General features: G+C 43.5%; 1 protein-coding gene across 3 annotated transcripts in view; it reads left to right on the top strand.

Annotated features, from left to right (window-relative positions):
* CTPS1 (CTP synthase 1) overlaps positions 1 to 16,473 on the top strand; it is a 225,585-nt gene that overhangs the window by 76,453 nt on the left and 132,659 nt on the right. For all 3 annotated transcript variants that reach the window (XM_085645669.1, XM_085645671.1, XM_085645670.1), the window contains exons 12-17: positions 4,798 to 4,860; positions 10,235 to 10,278; positions 12,654 to 12,750; positions 14,823 to 14,878; positions 15,196 to 15,292; positions 15,395 to 15,539. In XM_085645669.1, the coding sequence (XP_085501795.1) occupies positions 4,798 to 4,860; positions 10,235 to 10,278; positions 12,654 to 12,750; positions 14,823 to 14,878; positions 15,196 to 15,292; positions 15,395 to 15,539 (502 nt within the window). The remainder of the gene's footprint in view (positions 1 to 4,797; positions 4,861 to 10,234; positions 10,279 to 12,653; positions 12,751 to 14,822; positions 14,879 to 15,195; positions 15,293 to 15,394; positions 15,540 to 16,473) is intronic.

Here is a 16,473-nt window from a genome sequence, read left to right as displayed (position 1 = left end):
TTGCTCCAGCAGGCTTATCAGGGTGGGTGTGATGCAGCAACATTTGTAAGAAGCTAGGGACTGGACACAACTGGTTGTTTGGGATGTGCCATGGGCACCAGTTTGGCTCTCTCTCACAGTGCCTGGTTGAGATCCACAGGTTTCTCCGGGTAAGTCCTCTTATCTTTATTAGACATGCCCTTCAATGGATCTCTCCTTTTTTGGAGATAAAGCCGACTATGCCTTCGAGTGCTTTAAAGAGAGCTGAGCCACAACGCATTACTAGGGCGTGCCGCTTCCACAAGGCAATTCAACCAGCTATTTTGACCTCTTCAAGGCTATGGTAGAGGTTTTCCCATCCATCAGCGCCAGACTCCTCTTCCAGTCCACCAGGCTTTTCAGCCTTTTCATGGCAGAGGCTACAGTCCCAGAGACCATGAGGTCAGCCGGAGCAATATGCAGCTTAGTCCGCTGCTCATCCAGCGGCTGCAACCACAAAACCGCTTTAGTGTACCCTTGACGGCACACAGCTACCCTGTCGAGGCAGGATCCGATATTTCCTCCAGGAATGACCAAAGTGGTCATATAGAAAGTTCCAGTTCTGGAAGTCTGTACTGGGTGTTACACCCACTACTTCTTGTGCGAAGGAAGCATGGATGCCTTTGTCCTATTTCGGATCTGCACTCTCTCTGAATGCCCTCCTCCGAAAGGACTCATTCAAGTTGCTAGCGCTAACCCAGGTCTAGTCTACCCTGGACCCTGGAGACAGGATGGTAACCTTGGACCTGCAGGGCTCTTGTTTTTGCATCCCTGTCTTACAGGCCCACTGGCGCAACCAGCGGTTCACTATTTCCCACAAGCATTTTCAATTTGCAGTGCTCCCTTTAGACTCACCAGCCACCCTCGGGTGTCCATGAAAGTGGTGGCGGTGGTCACAGCACATCTATGGAGAGTGGGGTAGCCAGTCTTTACCTACCACAATGACTGGTTGCTCAAGGCGAGCTTGCCCCAGGCAGCGGCAACCTCCTCCAGACTACAGCAAACCTTCTAACACCTGACTCTTTCTCAGACGCTCCCTTTAGTCATAAGCCATTCTGGATATGCTACAGTTTCATGCCTTTTCCCATAAGCAAAGAGTCGAGGACATTATGGCTATGCTCCCGATGTTTCAGCCTCGGTCTTGGACCTCAAGATGACTCTAGCTTGCTGGGATTGTTGGCCTCCTGCTTTCTGATAATGTCACATGCCGGTTGTCACATGGAGGCTCTGCAGTGGCCACAATTGACACAACTTCAGGAAATGTGTCGGATTGTATCCAGATATTGGTGCAGGCTGTAAAAGATCTGCAGTGGGGACTACTGGTTCACGGTTGAATTAGCTGCAGGCCCCTCTCTTTATGCCACCCAGTGCTGACAGTGGTCTTGGATGAATTGCTGCTGGGTTGGCGAGGCGATCTGAGAGAGGTAGAGATCAGAGGACTCTGATCTCTAGTAGAGACTTTACTGCATATCGGCTTGTTGGAGTTGAGTGATTTGCTTGGTGTTCAAAGAATTCCTGCCTACCATGAAAGGACACTGGGTGCAGATGCTCATGGGGAGCACACTGCTCTGTGGTACTGTAACAAGTATAGCAGGTGGGTCTTGGGCCTTGTGTCAGGAAGGTTTGTGACTATGGAAATGGCTGGACTGACAAGTGGATTCCCTGGTCGTGAACCACCTATTGGGATCTTTAACTGCCAGGGTGAATTAATGTAGGCACAGACAATTAGCGTATCACTAATCGCAGTTACACCTGGAGGTGGAGCAGGCCGTCTTCCAGTAGTGGGACGAACTGTGGCTCGATCTTTTTGCCACTGCTGAGAACGTGCAATGTCAGCACTTTTGCGAACTGGAGTTTCCAAAGTAGGTCTTGCTTGGAGACCTGTTCCATGTAGAGTGGACTTCAGAACCCTTGAATTATTTCCTATCACTGCCTCTCATGTCCTGCAGTGGCTGCATGCGTGCCATGTAGAAGTTAAGTAACTGCCCTAAAGCTGGGTAAAAGGACAGAAGTTCTTATGGTAAAGGAAATTTACTCACCATGGGGCAAATAAAACAACCATGTTTCTCATTCGGTGTCCACACTTGACAATGTGGCCGTAAAATATTAATTAGGACCAATTTGTAAAAGTGCCAAAGCACGAACAATTTATAAACAAGTAGGCCAGTATACATTTCTAAACAAGTAGGTAAGTAGGTCTGCATAAATCAGATTGTCTACTGGTATAAACACCTGAAGTGAAGCTACAGGTTAATTGGAGTCTGATTAACATTTACCAATTTTACATGCTGCACATACATAGAAGGTGGCCATGAATACTTTAAGCTGGTTTTACTGCACCTTTCTTTACTACTTTTTAAGGCTGCATCTCCGAGGCATTTTTATATTTCCAAAAAGTGGTGGTACAGACCTGAGTTTATGGCTCAACAAGGATGACACTGCTTTTTACTCTAAAGCGTTCATGTTGGTTCAGAGATTCTACTTATACCAGAGTAATCCGGTGCTTGGGTTTTGCAGCTGTTAATTTGTGTTTCCCTTATGTAAGGTAAGCATATCTGCTAGGCTTGTTTAAGGCTTCTTGCTTAAATCAATAAAATATATTTACAAGAAGCTCTGTAAGTTGACAGAAATCTGATTTATACATGCTGCTGGCGAGTTCTTATTTTAGTTTTCCCACTTCAGCAGCTCGCTGAAAGATGTTTGTAGGGAAGTGGATTATTATGTGGTGTGAATACAAGATGTCACCCTGTAATAATATAATAAAGTCACAATCTTTTTCAGGTCCAGTTAGTTTCTTCAGTAAAACCTCTATCTCCGTTAACGGTAGCTGTTTAGTAAAACCATCAAGTGTAAAGTAGTACCAAAACAGTCAGTAACAAGAAACACAACACAATAAAAAGTCAACCCCAGTTTATAAAAGTAAAGGATATTTTTATCTTCAAGTAGACATCAAAATAACAAAAATCTATTGAGGGCGATCAGAGATATGATTTTACATAGAGTAAATCGTTGTAATCAGCTTAGTGAGTTCTGAGGCAACAGGCCAGGACAACTACCAGTCTTCTCTTGGACAGGCCACAACTGTTTGGAAGCCAGTCACAGGGACCACCTAGGTCCAGGAAGACAGTTATCTGTAAGGTTCAACAGTCTTGTAGTCCTCAATGTAATTTTATCTTCACTATGGGCCAGCAGAGAAATGGTCCTGATGCTGGGGATGAGGTTGCTGAAGAAAAGAGTCTTCCTGACACCCCCCTGGTGTCCACGCATGTCAGTGATCGCCTCGGCCTATCTACCACAATGCAGCAGCATGGAAAGTGCTGCTATAGTATCTATTCACAAGATTAGTAATCGGTGGTTAGAAGCATCAGTCAGAAGAACAAGTAACGTACCTTTGTTAAAAAAAATTCTGTTGGATACTCTATCTAACCACAGATTCCTCAACGACCGTCCCACCTCCCCATTCTGTGAACTGGACTCTTCCTCAAAAAAGGTCCCAATTTAGATATCTGAACTGGTCATACCAATTTGCCGATGGGCTCTGCGTCTTAGGGCGCAACCAGTCTTGAAATTAATTAACATCAGCCCGCATGGGTGGTGCTTATGGGCAGCTACGCACATCACTTCCAGAGTGGAACATTGTTTGAGCTGAGCCACACACCATCACACCAGCGCACAAAGGTGCAGCTGAAAAGTTCCCGGATCCAGTCTAATGCCTGAAGGAATGTGCACAAGGTCGGGAATCTGCAGTTGGAGTATCCACCAGAAAGATTGTTTCTGAAGGCAAGTAACTTGTTCATCAAGTGCAGTTCACACTTTGCGTTCTTGGTGGCACCCAGAATATAGTTTGGAGCCCTGATGCTTCTAGCCAAGAAATGTGGATGGGTGTGTATTTATAGAAGGGCGTTTTCAATGTGCTGTTGTGAATTGTAGGTGTACAAATGCTCTTAGGGATGTTGAAGGGCTGTGGGGGGGGGGGGCAGGGCTGGGGTTGGGGTGGCTCTTAACCTTCCCTTCAGGTTCGTTGTAATGGGGATGCTTGCGTCTTACCTGTCCAGGAGTGTTGTGAGACAAAGGGCAGTATCGCTTAGGAGTAGTGACTTCCTAGGGCAAGGGTTCTCACTTTTTATAATAGAAAAATGATATGAAAGCAAACAAAGTCTGTAGCCTACTAAGAGTGCCCATTCCACAACGAGTAACTTGTGTTTTGTTGGTCTGGGCTAGCTTTTGGTAGCGTATCCTAAATAAAAGATTTTGTACTCCATTTAGAACATGTCTTTTTTTGTCAGTCGTTATCTAACGTGTGTGTGAATTACTTTTGTGTTATTAAAGTTTACAAAAAAGGGTGGATGGAAGGCTTGAATTAATCTCAGCCACTGGTAATCACTCGGGCCGTATCCCAGACCATTGTTACTTTACACACCATGCCACCTCAATTTCCATGCAACCATATGAAATCAGTTTTGACCCTGCTGAATCTGAACAATCCAGCTCACACTGCCAGCGGTTGGGTTGCTTTTGTTCTGGTTCAGAGGGAACCTGGCTTGGCATTTCAGGCTGGACTGTTCCTCTTGGAGCAGGGTAAAGACTTGCAAATGACTGGGTATAATCTGAGGTGGCATGGCGGGCAAAAGAACGATGGGTTGGAATGCTACCCAGACCGGTTGCCGTTGATTAGACTTTTTGCATGCATCCTTTCATCACCTTTTGTGTTTAATTTAACTTAACATCTGGTTTTCTGAGATTCTAAACGCAAGTTGTCACTTTTTATCATCGTTGCAGGAGTTTGCCTTGGCATGCAGTTGGCAGTGGTAGATTTTGCTCGAGAAATTCTCGGCTGGCAAGGTAAACTATGTGAACTAATGTTTCCAATCTTTTCTTGTAGTCTTGCTCCATCTTATTTCACAACCTTAATTTAATTTATATATATAAATATATTTGTATACTTAACAAAAGAAATTCCCGTGTTTGTGCTGTTCTTCTTCTTACTCATTTATTGATTGTTTTAACTGGTGACATTTTGGTTTGTGATCTAATTAGACTCAACCACTGAGAAATTCCTTGATAAACAACTACAGAATATATTTGTAAGTAAAATCCCTTGTAGGCACCTTTACTTGCTATTGTTTGAATTGCCCAAGCCTCCAAGGGTGTACTGGGTTTCCCCCATTCTTACTGTGTTTTATATAAGGCATTTCTCTTTGAGTTGCAAAATACATTATTAAAAACATATTCAAAAACATTAAGAGCACAGTATCTAAAATACTTGATCATTGATAGTCTAGTTTCAAGAACTAGACGTTGATATACCACCAGTTTTGCTTTTCATCGTCGGAGCAATGAGATTGTGCTCAACACTTAAAAGTTGGTCACTGTTGGCATCTGGCAATTACGTAAGATCCGAGTGGTAGATACAGAAAGAAAAAGTATATTGTCTGAAGTATGGTTGTTGAAAATAAGTTTTTCTTTTAGTCTTCAATGTAGTGTTAATGGAATCCAAGGCTGCCAGCGACTTTTCTGATTTAACCTGTGCTGTCTGTGTTCATAACAGGTCTGCTCACAGGTGTTGTAAGCATAGAAGTTTTCCATCAGAAGAATTGTATGTGATTTCTAACAGATTCCTTGTTCTTTTGGCGCCAGACTGAGTCCAGAGGATTTTACAGCAGTGCTCCCTTGTGGCGCTAGGTAGCACCATGCTGCTAAACACATTGGTCTTGTTCTACCCCAGGAGTGAGGTCTTGTTCTACCCCAGGAGTGACAGAGTGGAACCATATATAAGTGCCATCTCTGTGCTTTTCCGTCAGTTCCTTTTTTTCCCCACACCTTTTAAAGTGGATCTAGAGATCTGCTTCTTTTTCGTTGGTTTGATAAGTTTTTCAAAATGAAATCCAGAGAGCAAGGGAATGATATCCCAACCTAAAATGACGGGTATCGGTAACGGACCTGCACAAGGTGTGCCTCTGGTGTTTGAGCTTCTGAGCCCGTCTGTTCAATTAATCGTAACTGAAATGGGCACTTAGTCCAAACCTTGTTCTTGCCCAACAGTAAATGAGCAGGTTGCCAGAGGCTGGCACTTTCAACCCCTGGGAGTTGCTTGGTCCAAGCTTCCACCAGCAAGGTGAAACCTAATTCGTTCCACCCAACACCCCACCCCTGACAGGGAGTCGAAAAGGATTAAGGCATTTTGAAAACATTTATTCTCTTTGGCAAGTCTGGCGTTTAGGTCAGTCAATGTAACTTGCCCACGAGGTGATTATACTCCTACATATGGGACAGGGCCAGCGAAATCTTGCCAGCAGTCCCAGAAGAGTTTAGGGTCTCCTTGGATCAAACCATTCAATATGTGATTCGGGCTGGTCTTGATACTACTGATTGCATGGGGTGAGCAATTGACACAAGATGGTCCTGTCCGCCAGACATGGATGGAATCCACAAGCTTTTTTTAAGCTGTGCGGGATGCCCTTATGTGCTTCCTTTTTGATGGTCCCACCTTTTTGCTAAAGAGCTGATTCTGTCCTCAAACGCTGTAGAGAAAGTAGAGCCACTGTGCGCTCCATGGGCCTTTTCACCCCTGTCAGACAATTTCCTCATCAATTTCGATCCTTCAGAGGCTACTGCAGATGGTTGACCACACTTGGTCCCTCCAGCCCCTGAACAGTGAACTCAGTCCTTTTCTGGTCCGAGATGGGTTACAAGCAGACATCACACCGGCAAGTTCTTCTCAATACCAATCCTCTGCTGCATCAGTCCCCAAGCCGCTTAACTTTGCCCTCAGTGGTACACTCCCACCCTGTGGGAGGCAGGATCAAATATTTTCTCCAGGGTTAGCAATCTGCTGCATCTGACAGGGGTCATAAAACATACAACAGGGCTATGCCCTTCAATTCTTTTCTGACCGACAGCAGATTCCGCCCACATCAAAACAACTTTCAGAGGAGCACCTATGCATCTTTCTTCAGGAGGTGTAAGCTGTGCTGTCCAAAGGGGCCATTTAGAGGGTTCCAGACATCTGGAAATTGGGGCAGAGGTTACTCCCATTATTTCCTTTTGCTGAAGGAGGATAAAAGGCTTTGTCCTATTCTAGATCTTGGCCCTCTAAGCGCCTTCCTGTGGAAGGATAAATTCAAAATGCACACACAAGCTCAGGTTCTATCTGCTGTTGATCGGGGTGACTGGATGGTAACCTTGATCCTGCAAGAAGCAGACTTCCATTTGCCCGTCCTGTAGTCCCACAGACTTTACCTGTGGTTTAAGGTTTGCCAGAAGCATTTTCAGTTTGTCATGCTCTACTTGGCCTTAGCGCCCTTCAAGTGTTCACGAAAGTGATGGCGGTGGTCGCCGCACATCTTTGGGGGTTAGGGATATTAGTTTTCCCCTACCTTAATGATTGGCTGCTGAAGGCGGGCTCACCACAGGCAGTTGTAGACCATCTCTAGATGAATGCACACTATCAGACATCATTTGAGTTCTCAATCAATGAGCTGAAGTCGCGTCTGACTTCTTTGCAAAGACTTCCTTTTATAGGAGCTGTCTTGGGAATGATTCAGTTCAGGGCCTTTCCTCTGCGCCAACATGTTCTAGGACATTCTTGCTATTTTCCTGATTTTTCAGCATTGGTCCTGGATCTAAGTGAGAGCAGATCTGTGGCTTCTTGGCCCATTGGCCTCATGCATCCTGTTTGTCTGCTTCACCTGGTGGCATATGCAGACAGTGTAGCGGGATCTGAAGTCTCAGTATCCCAGCACCAAGAAAACCTCCCAGATGCGATCCAGGTTTTGGATGAGACTGCACAAGATCTGCAGTGGTTGCTGCTGGACTGTAACCTCACCAGCAGCAGACCCCTCTTACTTCCCCACCCAGAGCTGATGGGTGGATGCATAATTGTTAGAAACTCTGTTCCACATAAATCTGTTGCGGCCGAGGGTCACTCACCTGGTGTTGAAGGTCTTCCTGCCATCCTTCCATCAAGGGAAGGCTGGTGCAGGTTCTCACGGACCACAGCACCGATGGGTGGTACTGCGGCAAGCAGGGCGTAGTGGGGTCTGGTGCCAAAAGGTGCTGCGCCTCTAGAGTTGCTTGGAGTGTTTGGGTATCTCACTGATCATGAACCTCCTGGTGGTATTTTTAAACGGCAAGATGGATAAGCTTGGCTGGTGCATGGTGGCTCACAAATGGCTTTTGCGCCCGGAGGTGGCACAGGGCATCTTAAGAGAGGGGGTGGTATCCTGGCTGTTCTTTTTTCGACACTGTAGAATGTGCAGTGTTAAAACTTCTTTGCACCGGAGTTCCCATGAACACTTTCTAGGAGAAGCATTCAGGCCAGAGTGGAGCACATAACTCCTGTACAATTATCCTCCCCTGCCTCTCCTGCCCAGAGTTCTGAAGAAGATCAGGAACAACCAGATCTAGTCATCCTTGTGGCTCCGGATTGGGCCAAGAGAAAGTGATTCCCTGAACTTCTGGGCTGGAGCATTTGTCCTCCGATTACGCTACAGCTTCGAGAGTATCTTCTGCTGCAACAGCAGGGCAGGGTCCTGCACCGGAACCTATGCAGTCTGCAACTCAATGCTTGGAGATTGAGCTGTGGCAGTTGACTGGTTTCAATCTACCACCTGAGGTTGGGGATGTCATCATCGCAGCAAAGCATCTCTCTACAAATTCAATTTATGCCAGACACTGGGATATATGTGTGATTTGGTGCAGAGTCTGCAACATAGGAATCTTACCAGCCAAACTTTCAGATGTTTTATTGTTATGTATTTGGCCTAGCAAAGCCTTTCAGTGGGCACCATAGACATTTGTTAGCCCTTTGGGCCTGCTTCAATTTGCCCGACCAACCATTCTCATTTAAAATCACCTGTTGTGATGCGGTTTATTAAAGGGTTGACAAACATTCCCTCCCAAATCCTTTGTGGTTCCACAGTAGGATCTTAATTTGGTTCTGGGGTTCCTCCCGTGCACCCCTTTGAGCCAGGGCACGACTGCTTGTTGCATCTTTTGACCATCAAAACTGGCCTCCTCATTTAGATCCGAGCCTGTCAAGTGGGTGAGCTTCAGTCCCTTTCTGTGCAGCCACTGGACTCCATCTTTTTCCCAGACAAACTGGTGTTGAAGATCACTGTGTCGTCTTTGCCAAAAGTTGTGACTCCTTTCCACGTTGGGCGAGCCACCACCCTCCCAGCCTTCTTTGCTTTCCCACAACCCTCGAAAGAAGAGGAGAGACTGACGGCTGGATCCCAAAAGAACTTTTACACAGTATACACCAAATACCATCAGGTGAACCATCTGCTTTTTGTGGGGCTTTCTGTGGCAAAGAAAGGTAAAGCTGTGCAGAAAAGAATTTTGTGAAAGTGGATAATCCACTGCATTAGAATCTGCTATGCCTTTGCCAAGAAGCTGCCTTCGGAAGGAATGAGGACACTTCAAGTAGGGTCAAGGCCTCTGCCACTGCATCAGCGTGCAGAGTTCCTGTTCTTGACATCCGTCGAGCTGCAACGTGGGTGTCAGTGCACAAATTCACAAAGCACTAGTGCCTTGACAGCCAGGTCTGACAGGAGGGCATTTTGCCCGTTTGACTCTGCAGGACTTTTTAGTCTGTATCCACTCTACTGAACCTCCACCTTTGGATGGTGCTACTTTGGTATCTGTTCTAAATGTGAGGAATCTGCAGTTATAATTATCCATGAAAACAAAAGGTTACTTTCGTTCTGTAACGCTCTTTCTGGGGGATACTCTTATCTAATTGCATATTCATCACTGGCTACCTTCCCATTCGGTGAAGTCACTTCCCCATTCCATCTAAAAAGGTCCCAAATTGGAGATCTGCCCACTGGACCTCCAATTGTTCATGTTCTGCATCCAAGAGGCGCAGAAAGAGCCAAGCAAGAAACTGATGTCAATGCACAGCGGTGGCTCTTATGGGCAACTCCTTTCATCACTCCCGGGATGGAATTAGGCCAACACAAAGCCACACAGTGCAACCTTGCTGCATATGGGAGCATTGCTAGAAAATCTTCCAGATCCAGTGTGGCACCTAGGAAATATTCTAAAGGTGAGGAATCTGCAGCTTGATAAAGTATCCACAAGAAAGAGCATTAGCCTAAGGTAAATAACTAGTTCATTGAGCATGTGGCATCAGAGATGATGAGGACATAGGTAAAAAAAAAGTTTTAGACCACATTTCTTCCACTTATAAGAAAAATACGTTTATGCTTTGTAGATGCCAACTCTACAGAATTTAACCCAAAAACCAGCCATCCAGTGGTGAGTAGAATCTTAAAAAAAAAACTTTGTAATCCTCCATTTTTGCATGTCGGTGATTGCTTGAAAGTTTAGCTTTTAATTCCTAAAGCGTGTTAGTTGAAACTATTATGTGCACGAAGGATAGGGTTCCCAAAGAATGTAAAAGTCCAAGTGGTAAATGGATCTCAAATGTAATAGAATTATGGATATTGCAATGATACATTAGCACTGTTTGGCTTAGTTTACCTGAAAATTTCCAAAGCATCCATGCTGGTGACTATCCGACCATTTTAACACATCTTCACTGCATTGTGCCACATGGTGCAAAGCAAATACTCACGCACATATTGTTCTATACAGTCATGCTATTTAAGGAACATTGGTATTATATCATATGTCATAGTAGTATCTTTTGAGGGTGGTTCAGTTGTATTGTGACTACTGCTCTATCGTATCATATCATGAATGGAAGTATTGTGAGGCTGATAGGCCCAAAGTACTAAGCCATTGAGTACTTACAGCTCTTTTCTACTTGAGCCCATGCCTCATGATTGGGAGACAATAAATTGAAAGCGCTGGATAAGGAGCCAGAATGCCATATGTGAATCAAGGATTAGCCAATTGTACATACGCTTTGAGGCGTCAAAACACATCCACTGGGGCCTGTACTGCAGATCATGCATCTAGCAAAAAGTGGGGGGGGGGGGGGGGTGGGGGGGGCGGGATCCTGCATAAAGGACAATTTCTTTAGATCGGGGAGCTGGGGAACGTGCCGTAGACACCTGGGCTTTCAAAAACGGTCTTTAAGGGCAGGGAAATGGTGGAATAAAAGGCCTGCCCAGATCTAGTAGTCTCTGTGTTAAGTGTTCTCAAAGGCAAAAAGTTGAAAAACACACCAAACACTGTTGAACTACTAAAAGCCCATGTCGCCTTGAAGAAAAACACAAGAAAACGGCTCATTCCATTCAATAACCTTAGAGTCTTGCTGTTGTCATAAACTCTCAAAAGCACATTGGAAGATGAGCCACTTATTCTAGCCTCCAATTCCTCTGTCCTGACGACTACAAACTTCACTTCAGCATGACCAGCATCTCAGTAGCTAGATTTGCATTCTCTTCAGCAAAATAGAGCACGTTCTACCTCTCCTGAAATCAGGGATGCCTCTGCTGCAGCACTGAAACAGCCACCATGCGGATGATCTATTGCGCCTTGCTTATCTTTAGTAAGAAGCTCAAAATATTTATATTTAAAAGATTAGGTCATTTAAATTTAGTAAAACAAATACAGCGGTGATACAGCAAGCTTTACAACAAAAGCATTAATACTTTATTCAATCCTTTGTACTCCCATATATGAAATCCTCCTGAAAAAAGTGAACTTGCCATATACAGGTGAGGCATAATGAAGCTGAAACTGGGCAGCTTCAGCAGGAAATAAAAGTTGAAGCCGATATGTGAGCCCTCTAAAATATATTACAGTAGGTTTCAGTGGTAACTGGCTAGATTCATCCAACTCGTGCCTCTTCTTATGCTATTTCTCCACTACAAAAAAGTACTTCAAAGTTCAAAATATAGCTGCACATTGAAATTATATTGGGAAGGCGACCAAAGACCAGGGCGATCTACACTTAATTTCCAATGCATAAGTACTCTGCCTTCTTCCATACAAATGGTTATTCCTCCATAAACAGGCGTGGACATGAGAGTACCTTGGCTTGCAAGTTTGGTCAGTGGTTTGCCAGCCATTGTTAGCAGAATAAAAATATACTCCTCGGCCTGCCAGGAAATGAAAATCCTTTGGTACATTTCTCTTTTAGAGCAAAAAAGACAATTTGTGGTGCAGTGTATGATTTACACCTTAAGGGAAGATATTGAGAACAAAAATCTCAACCTGGATATAAGGGTGTAGGTCTATATAATAGTGAACTGATTCTGAGCATATATTAAGATGAATTTGAATAGCGCCATTCCAGATGAATTGAGCACATGCCATTCACCTTTGTCAGTATCCCCCATTTGTTCGCCTAAACTACATCACTTTCTCCACAGCCTGCCAGATCTGTTGCAAGTGATGCAACATTAAGGCCATCTCTCGTTTGTTTTACTACTTGCGCCACCTGCCAGTTCTGATGCCCTTAGTTCTTACTGTGATGCCTTTCAGGGGTTATGTTTCTGGGTTGTAATTCGAACCATTAGCTACATCTTTGCTGGCAGGTTTGCTTTACTGGTCTCTACCTACAGCTTATCTTTCTCTGTGCTGGTTCTGCCTTTCGTACCTTTCTGTGAAGTATTTGTCCATGGTAGGTATCTGTGTGAAACAGACGGTGGTGTAATTGGTGTGCAATCTATGACTCAAATTCAGATTCCTAAATACAATCTTTTTTAATTCTGTTCCAGGTAATAGATATGCCAGAGCATAATCCTGGGAATATGGGGGGCACCATGCGGCTTGGCAAAAGGAGAACCATCTTTCAAACTAAAACTTCAGTCATGAGTAAGTGTGCTTTGTCTTATACCTTCTTAAACTGATTCTCTTTGTTGTTTTGTCAAGTGTCATAATGTGGTCTTCTGCCACTTGTTTTCTCAAGAATGCCATTTGTTTGAGTATCCTGCATCAGCTGCTTCTCTCAATTTAGTTCCATTTCCCCAACCTAAACTTTCAAATGATAGATTTGTAAGTTGTTTTCCTGGTCTTCCTTCAGAGGCAGAAAGAACCACTAACCTTGATATTGAAGGGGTTCTGGGATTACTTAGAAATGGCAGTGACTTAGGTCACTCTCATTTGATGCAGCAGACTGCAGATCTTAGCAAGTAGGCCTTTTGCCTAGATCTATTGTTCTGGCATTTAATCTAAGGTTGTTTCTTTGGTTTTCCAGAGGCGTGAGGTCTCTTCTTGGAATCCCAGGGCAGTCAGACGTTAATAGGCTATCAAGAGTCACTTATTGCTGTTTAACACTTGTGTTTTGGGGCTATATTACTTCAGTTCTTTCTTTTGACACTTGATTCTCTCAGGGTAGAAGTTGAGGCTTACTCCAGGAGGTGGTGAGGGGTTACAAGCTCTAAACCTATTTAACACATCAGATAACTGGCATTCATTTAAATGTCCAGAGTTCTTCATTTTCTAAAAGAAAAATACTTCATTTACAGGCAAGCAGGTGTTTTACTATTAAAATAGAGATGTGCATAAAAAATCAGAAGTGCTTAGCACTGTCTTGACCCGTGATCTAAGCCCAAATGTCAGTAGCGCCTTAGCGCTAGGTGCTGTAGTTAAGTTTAATCTTTCACCCCATAGCCATTGTTTTCTTATGGGGGCTGTTCCTTTTCTCTAGCTTTTTGGGAAACACTTAGGCTCAAAATATTTCAGGTCTTTTCACTGGTTTAAATCAATCAAGGCCAAAATGAACTGCCCTTTTACATTAGTATTCAATAGTTTCAGAGATTTGAATATGCAGAAAAATGTATCTTGTGCGTTCTTCAGCTCAGGGAGGTGAACTTGTTTCCATTTGGTAGTGCTTGGAGTACAGGAGTTTGCAGTACAGTGGTCACTGTGCTGCATGGGGACAATAGCTGATTATGGGGCCAGTTTCTCAGTAGATGGCCCGCGGGGCAATTGGAGGGAGGGTATGAAAGACTGTATCTTAGAATACACTGGTTCCGTTTGAGAGATTTCTGTAATGGGGAATTCCTTAGTATGGAGCAGGGGTTTAAACTGCAATATCTCAAAAAGATCTTTAGCTTGAAAGCTAATTCCAATGGTTTTGAAATCAAGGCGACCTCCTGCGATTGGATCACTGTATAACTGTGAGGGGATTCCCACAGGACCAGATGTTGTCATGCTTATTGTTGATTCCTCGGTACTTGGCAGGGGCATCCTTGTGTCTCCATTGCATTCTGAGTCGAAACTGCCCCGTAGATGCATTTTCAGCAGCTAGGTGTTGATGATCATATGTGTGACAAGTCACTTCCTCCTCATCGAGGTAGGTTAGTTCTTACTTTAGGTACAATTTCCAAGACTTAAGCCAAGTGGTGGTGTAGCAGCAACCCTACTCCTGAATTTGTGTACTATACTAGTGTGAGTAGGTCTTTAGTTAGAGTAAAAATGTTTAAGGAGCATGTCTAAAAATGTTGTGTGGCTTCGAATTCCTCTCACTGTACTGTCACAACTGTTTAATATAAAAAGAATATGAAAATAAAAAAATGCTTAAGGACAACTGTTGAATGGTGTGCTAGTCAAAAGGGCCACAGAGTTCTTCTTAAGTGTCTTTTTGGCTAAATAATCAAACGTTAAAGTTAAATCATTTATAATGACTTTACCCTGCAAAAATATTTAGTGATTAACCCACATAAAGGAATATTACATCTTAGAAATCGTGCTCTATAACTAGAATAAAAAGCAGATGTATTTTAGACCCACAAGGTGCTGATCTGACTACTGCCTGCACCAACACTTGTTGATTATTCTTTAGTAACTGTCGTTGTTCACCACTGTAACGCATGTTTCATGAGTGCAATGCATGTTGACTGTGTTTTTGTGGACTGGAATGCTCATCTGACCTTTCTTTTTAGGAAAGCTGTACGGAGATGCAGAGTATGTGGAAGAGCGTCATCGTCACCGATACGAGGTAAAGAATCCTTGCCTTTTTTTCTGCTGTAAGGTTCAGTGCTTCTTATTTTTCTTTTGTTTTTGAAGGGCACTGGAATAAAACCAAATGTGGATAGCAATTTAAGATGAAAATATCATCACAGTTTATTAGAGTCCTGTTGTTGCTCATCACAGAGAACGATAATGTGGCAAATTTAATATTTTTCAAAGACTACTACTTAGGATATAAACGCAAAATGAGAAAAACTCATTAATTCTACACTACATTAGAATTACTTGCCTTTCTCTTTTACATGGCCAATACATGGCATGATTGTTTTGTTCCACGTTGTGTAGGTGAATCCAGAGCTTAGAAAATGCTTTGAAGAGCGGGGTCTGAAATTTGTGGGACAAGACACCGAAGGTGAACGAATGGAAATGGTGGAACTAGAAGGTAAAGTATTTGTTCTGTTTCTCTTATGACAATCAATTTTGCAGTTTCCATTGTGTTGAGTTCTAGAAACCTAATGATGACAACATTATTTTTTTTCTGCAGACCACCCGTACTTTGTTGGTGTTCAGTATCACCCAGAGTTCACATCCCGACCCATAAAGCCGTCTCCCCCTTACTTTGGTCTCCTCCTGGCTTCAGTGGGAAGACTCTCACATTATCTTCAAAAAGGCTGCAGACTCTCACCCAGGTAAACAGTGGAAAAGTTGCCCTCTTCCCAACCACGGATTTGTTTAGCACATAATCACAAATCTTATAAAATGCATATATAAGTGGAAACTTTAATTTAGCAGTCTGAATTGTTTAATTTTTGTATTATGTATTTACATATTAAGAAATGTATACAGGCATTAAGGAACGAGGTTTTGTTAAATGAAACCGGAGTGGTGATCCACATGGATCTGGTCCGTGCCAAAGAAAATATTTAAATAAAAGTTTTATAATGAAGAGGAGACACTATTTTCTTTAAAAGCATGATTGAAAAGATAGAAACAGAAAGATTACAGTATATAGGTGAGGGGAGCGCAAGCAACTCCTGTTGTTACAGAAAGCTTAAAAAAACCAAGGACCATTCAGCTCACTCAGTCAGGAATCTTACCTGCCCACGTGTAGCCTCGATCATCCCTAATACCAAAGAGGGGTGTGAAAAATTCTCAAAATTCTTTGACAGCCAAATAAAAATGTTTGAGCTCTCTCTGTAGTCCACAACTGACCTGATTCCAAAGGAACTACTAAGCTGAAAATCTCCAATTAGATGGACTACATTCAAGGAAATAGCCCACTGTGTTACCTTATCGACAATTGCCAACCTAAAACCTTCCAGTCACTTTTTGGACCCTATTCCTGCCAGACCCTATTCTTGGCACAACAGCTCGTATTCCTCCTTACAATGATAGTAAACAACTCTTTTTCAAGGAATTGTCCCGCATAATCTCAGAGTAGGTCAAATCATCCTCCTTCACAAAAACCTAATGCTGACCCTGAGGACTTGAACAATTTGTGACGAGCATCCTGTCTTCCATTCATGGCATCTGATAGAGACATCTAGCCGCAGATTCCTTAAATTAGAATATCCCCAGGCGTCAGACTGGATCCGGAAAATTATTTGCAGCAGCACCTCTGCG

The sequence above is a fragment of the Triturus cristatus genome, chromosome 3_1 (assembly GCF_964204655.1).
Source record: "Triturus cristatus chromosome 3_1, aTriCri1.1, whole genome shotgun sequence".
NCBI lineage: Eukaryota > Metazoa > Chordata > Amphibia > Caudata > Salamandridae > Triturus > Triturus cristatus.
The sequence above is the reverse complement of the archived record's forward strand: the minus strand, read 5'-3'. Positions and strand labels throughout refer to the sequence as shown.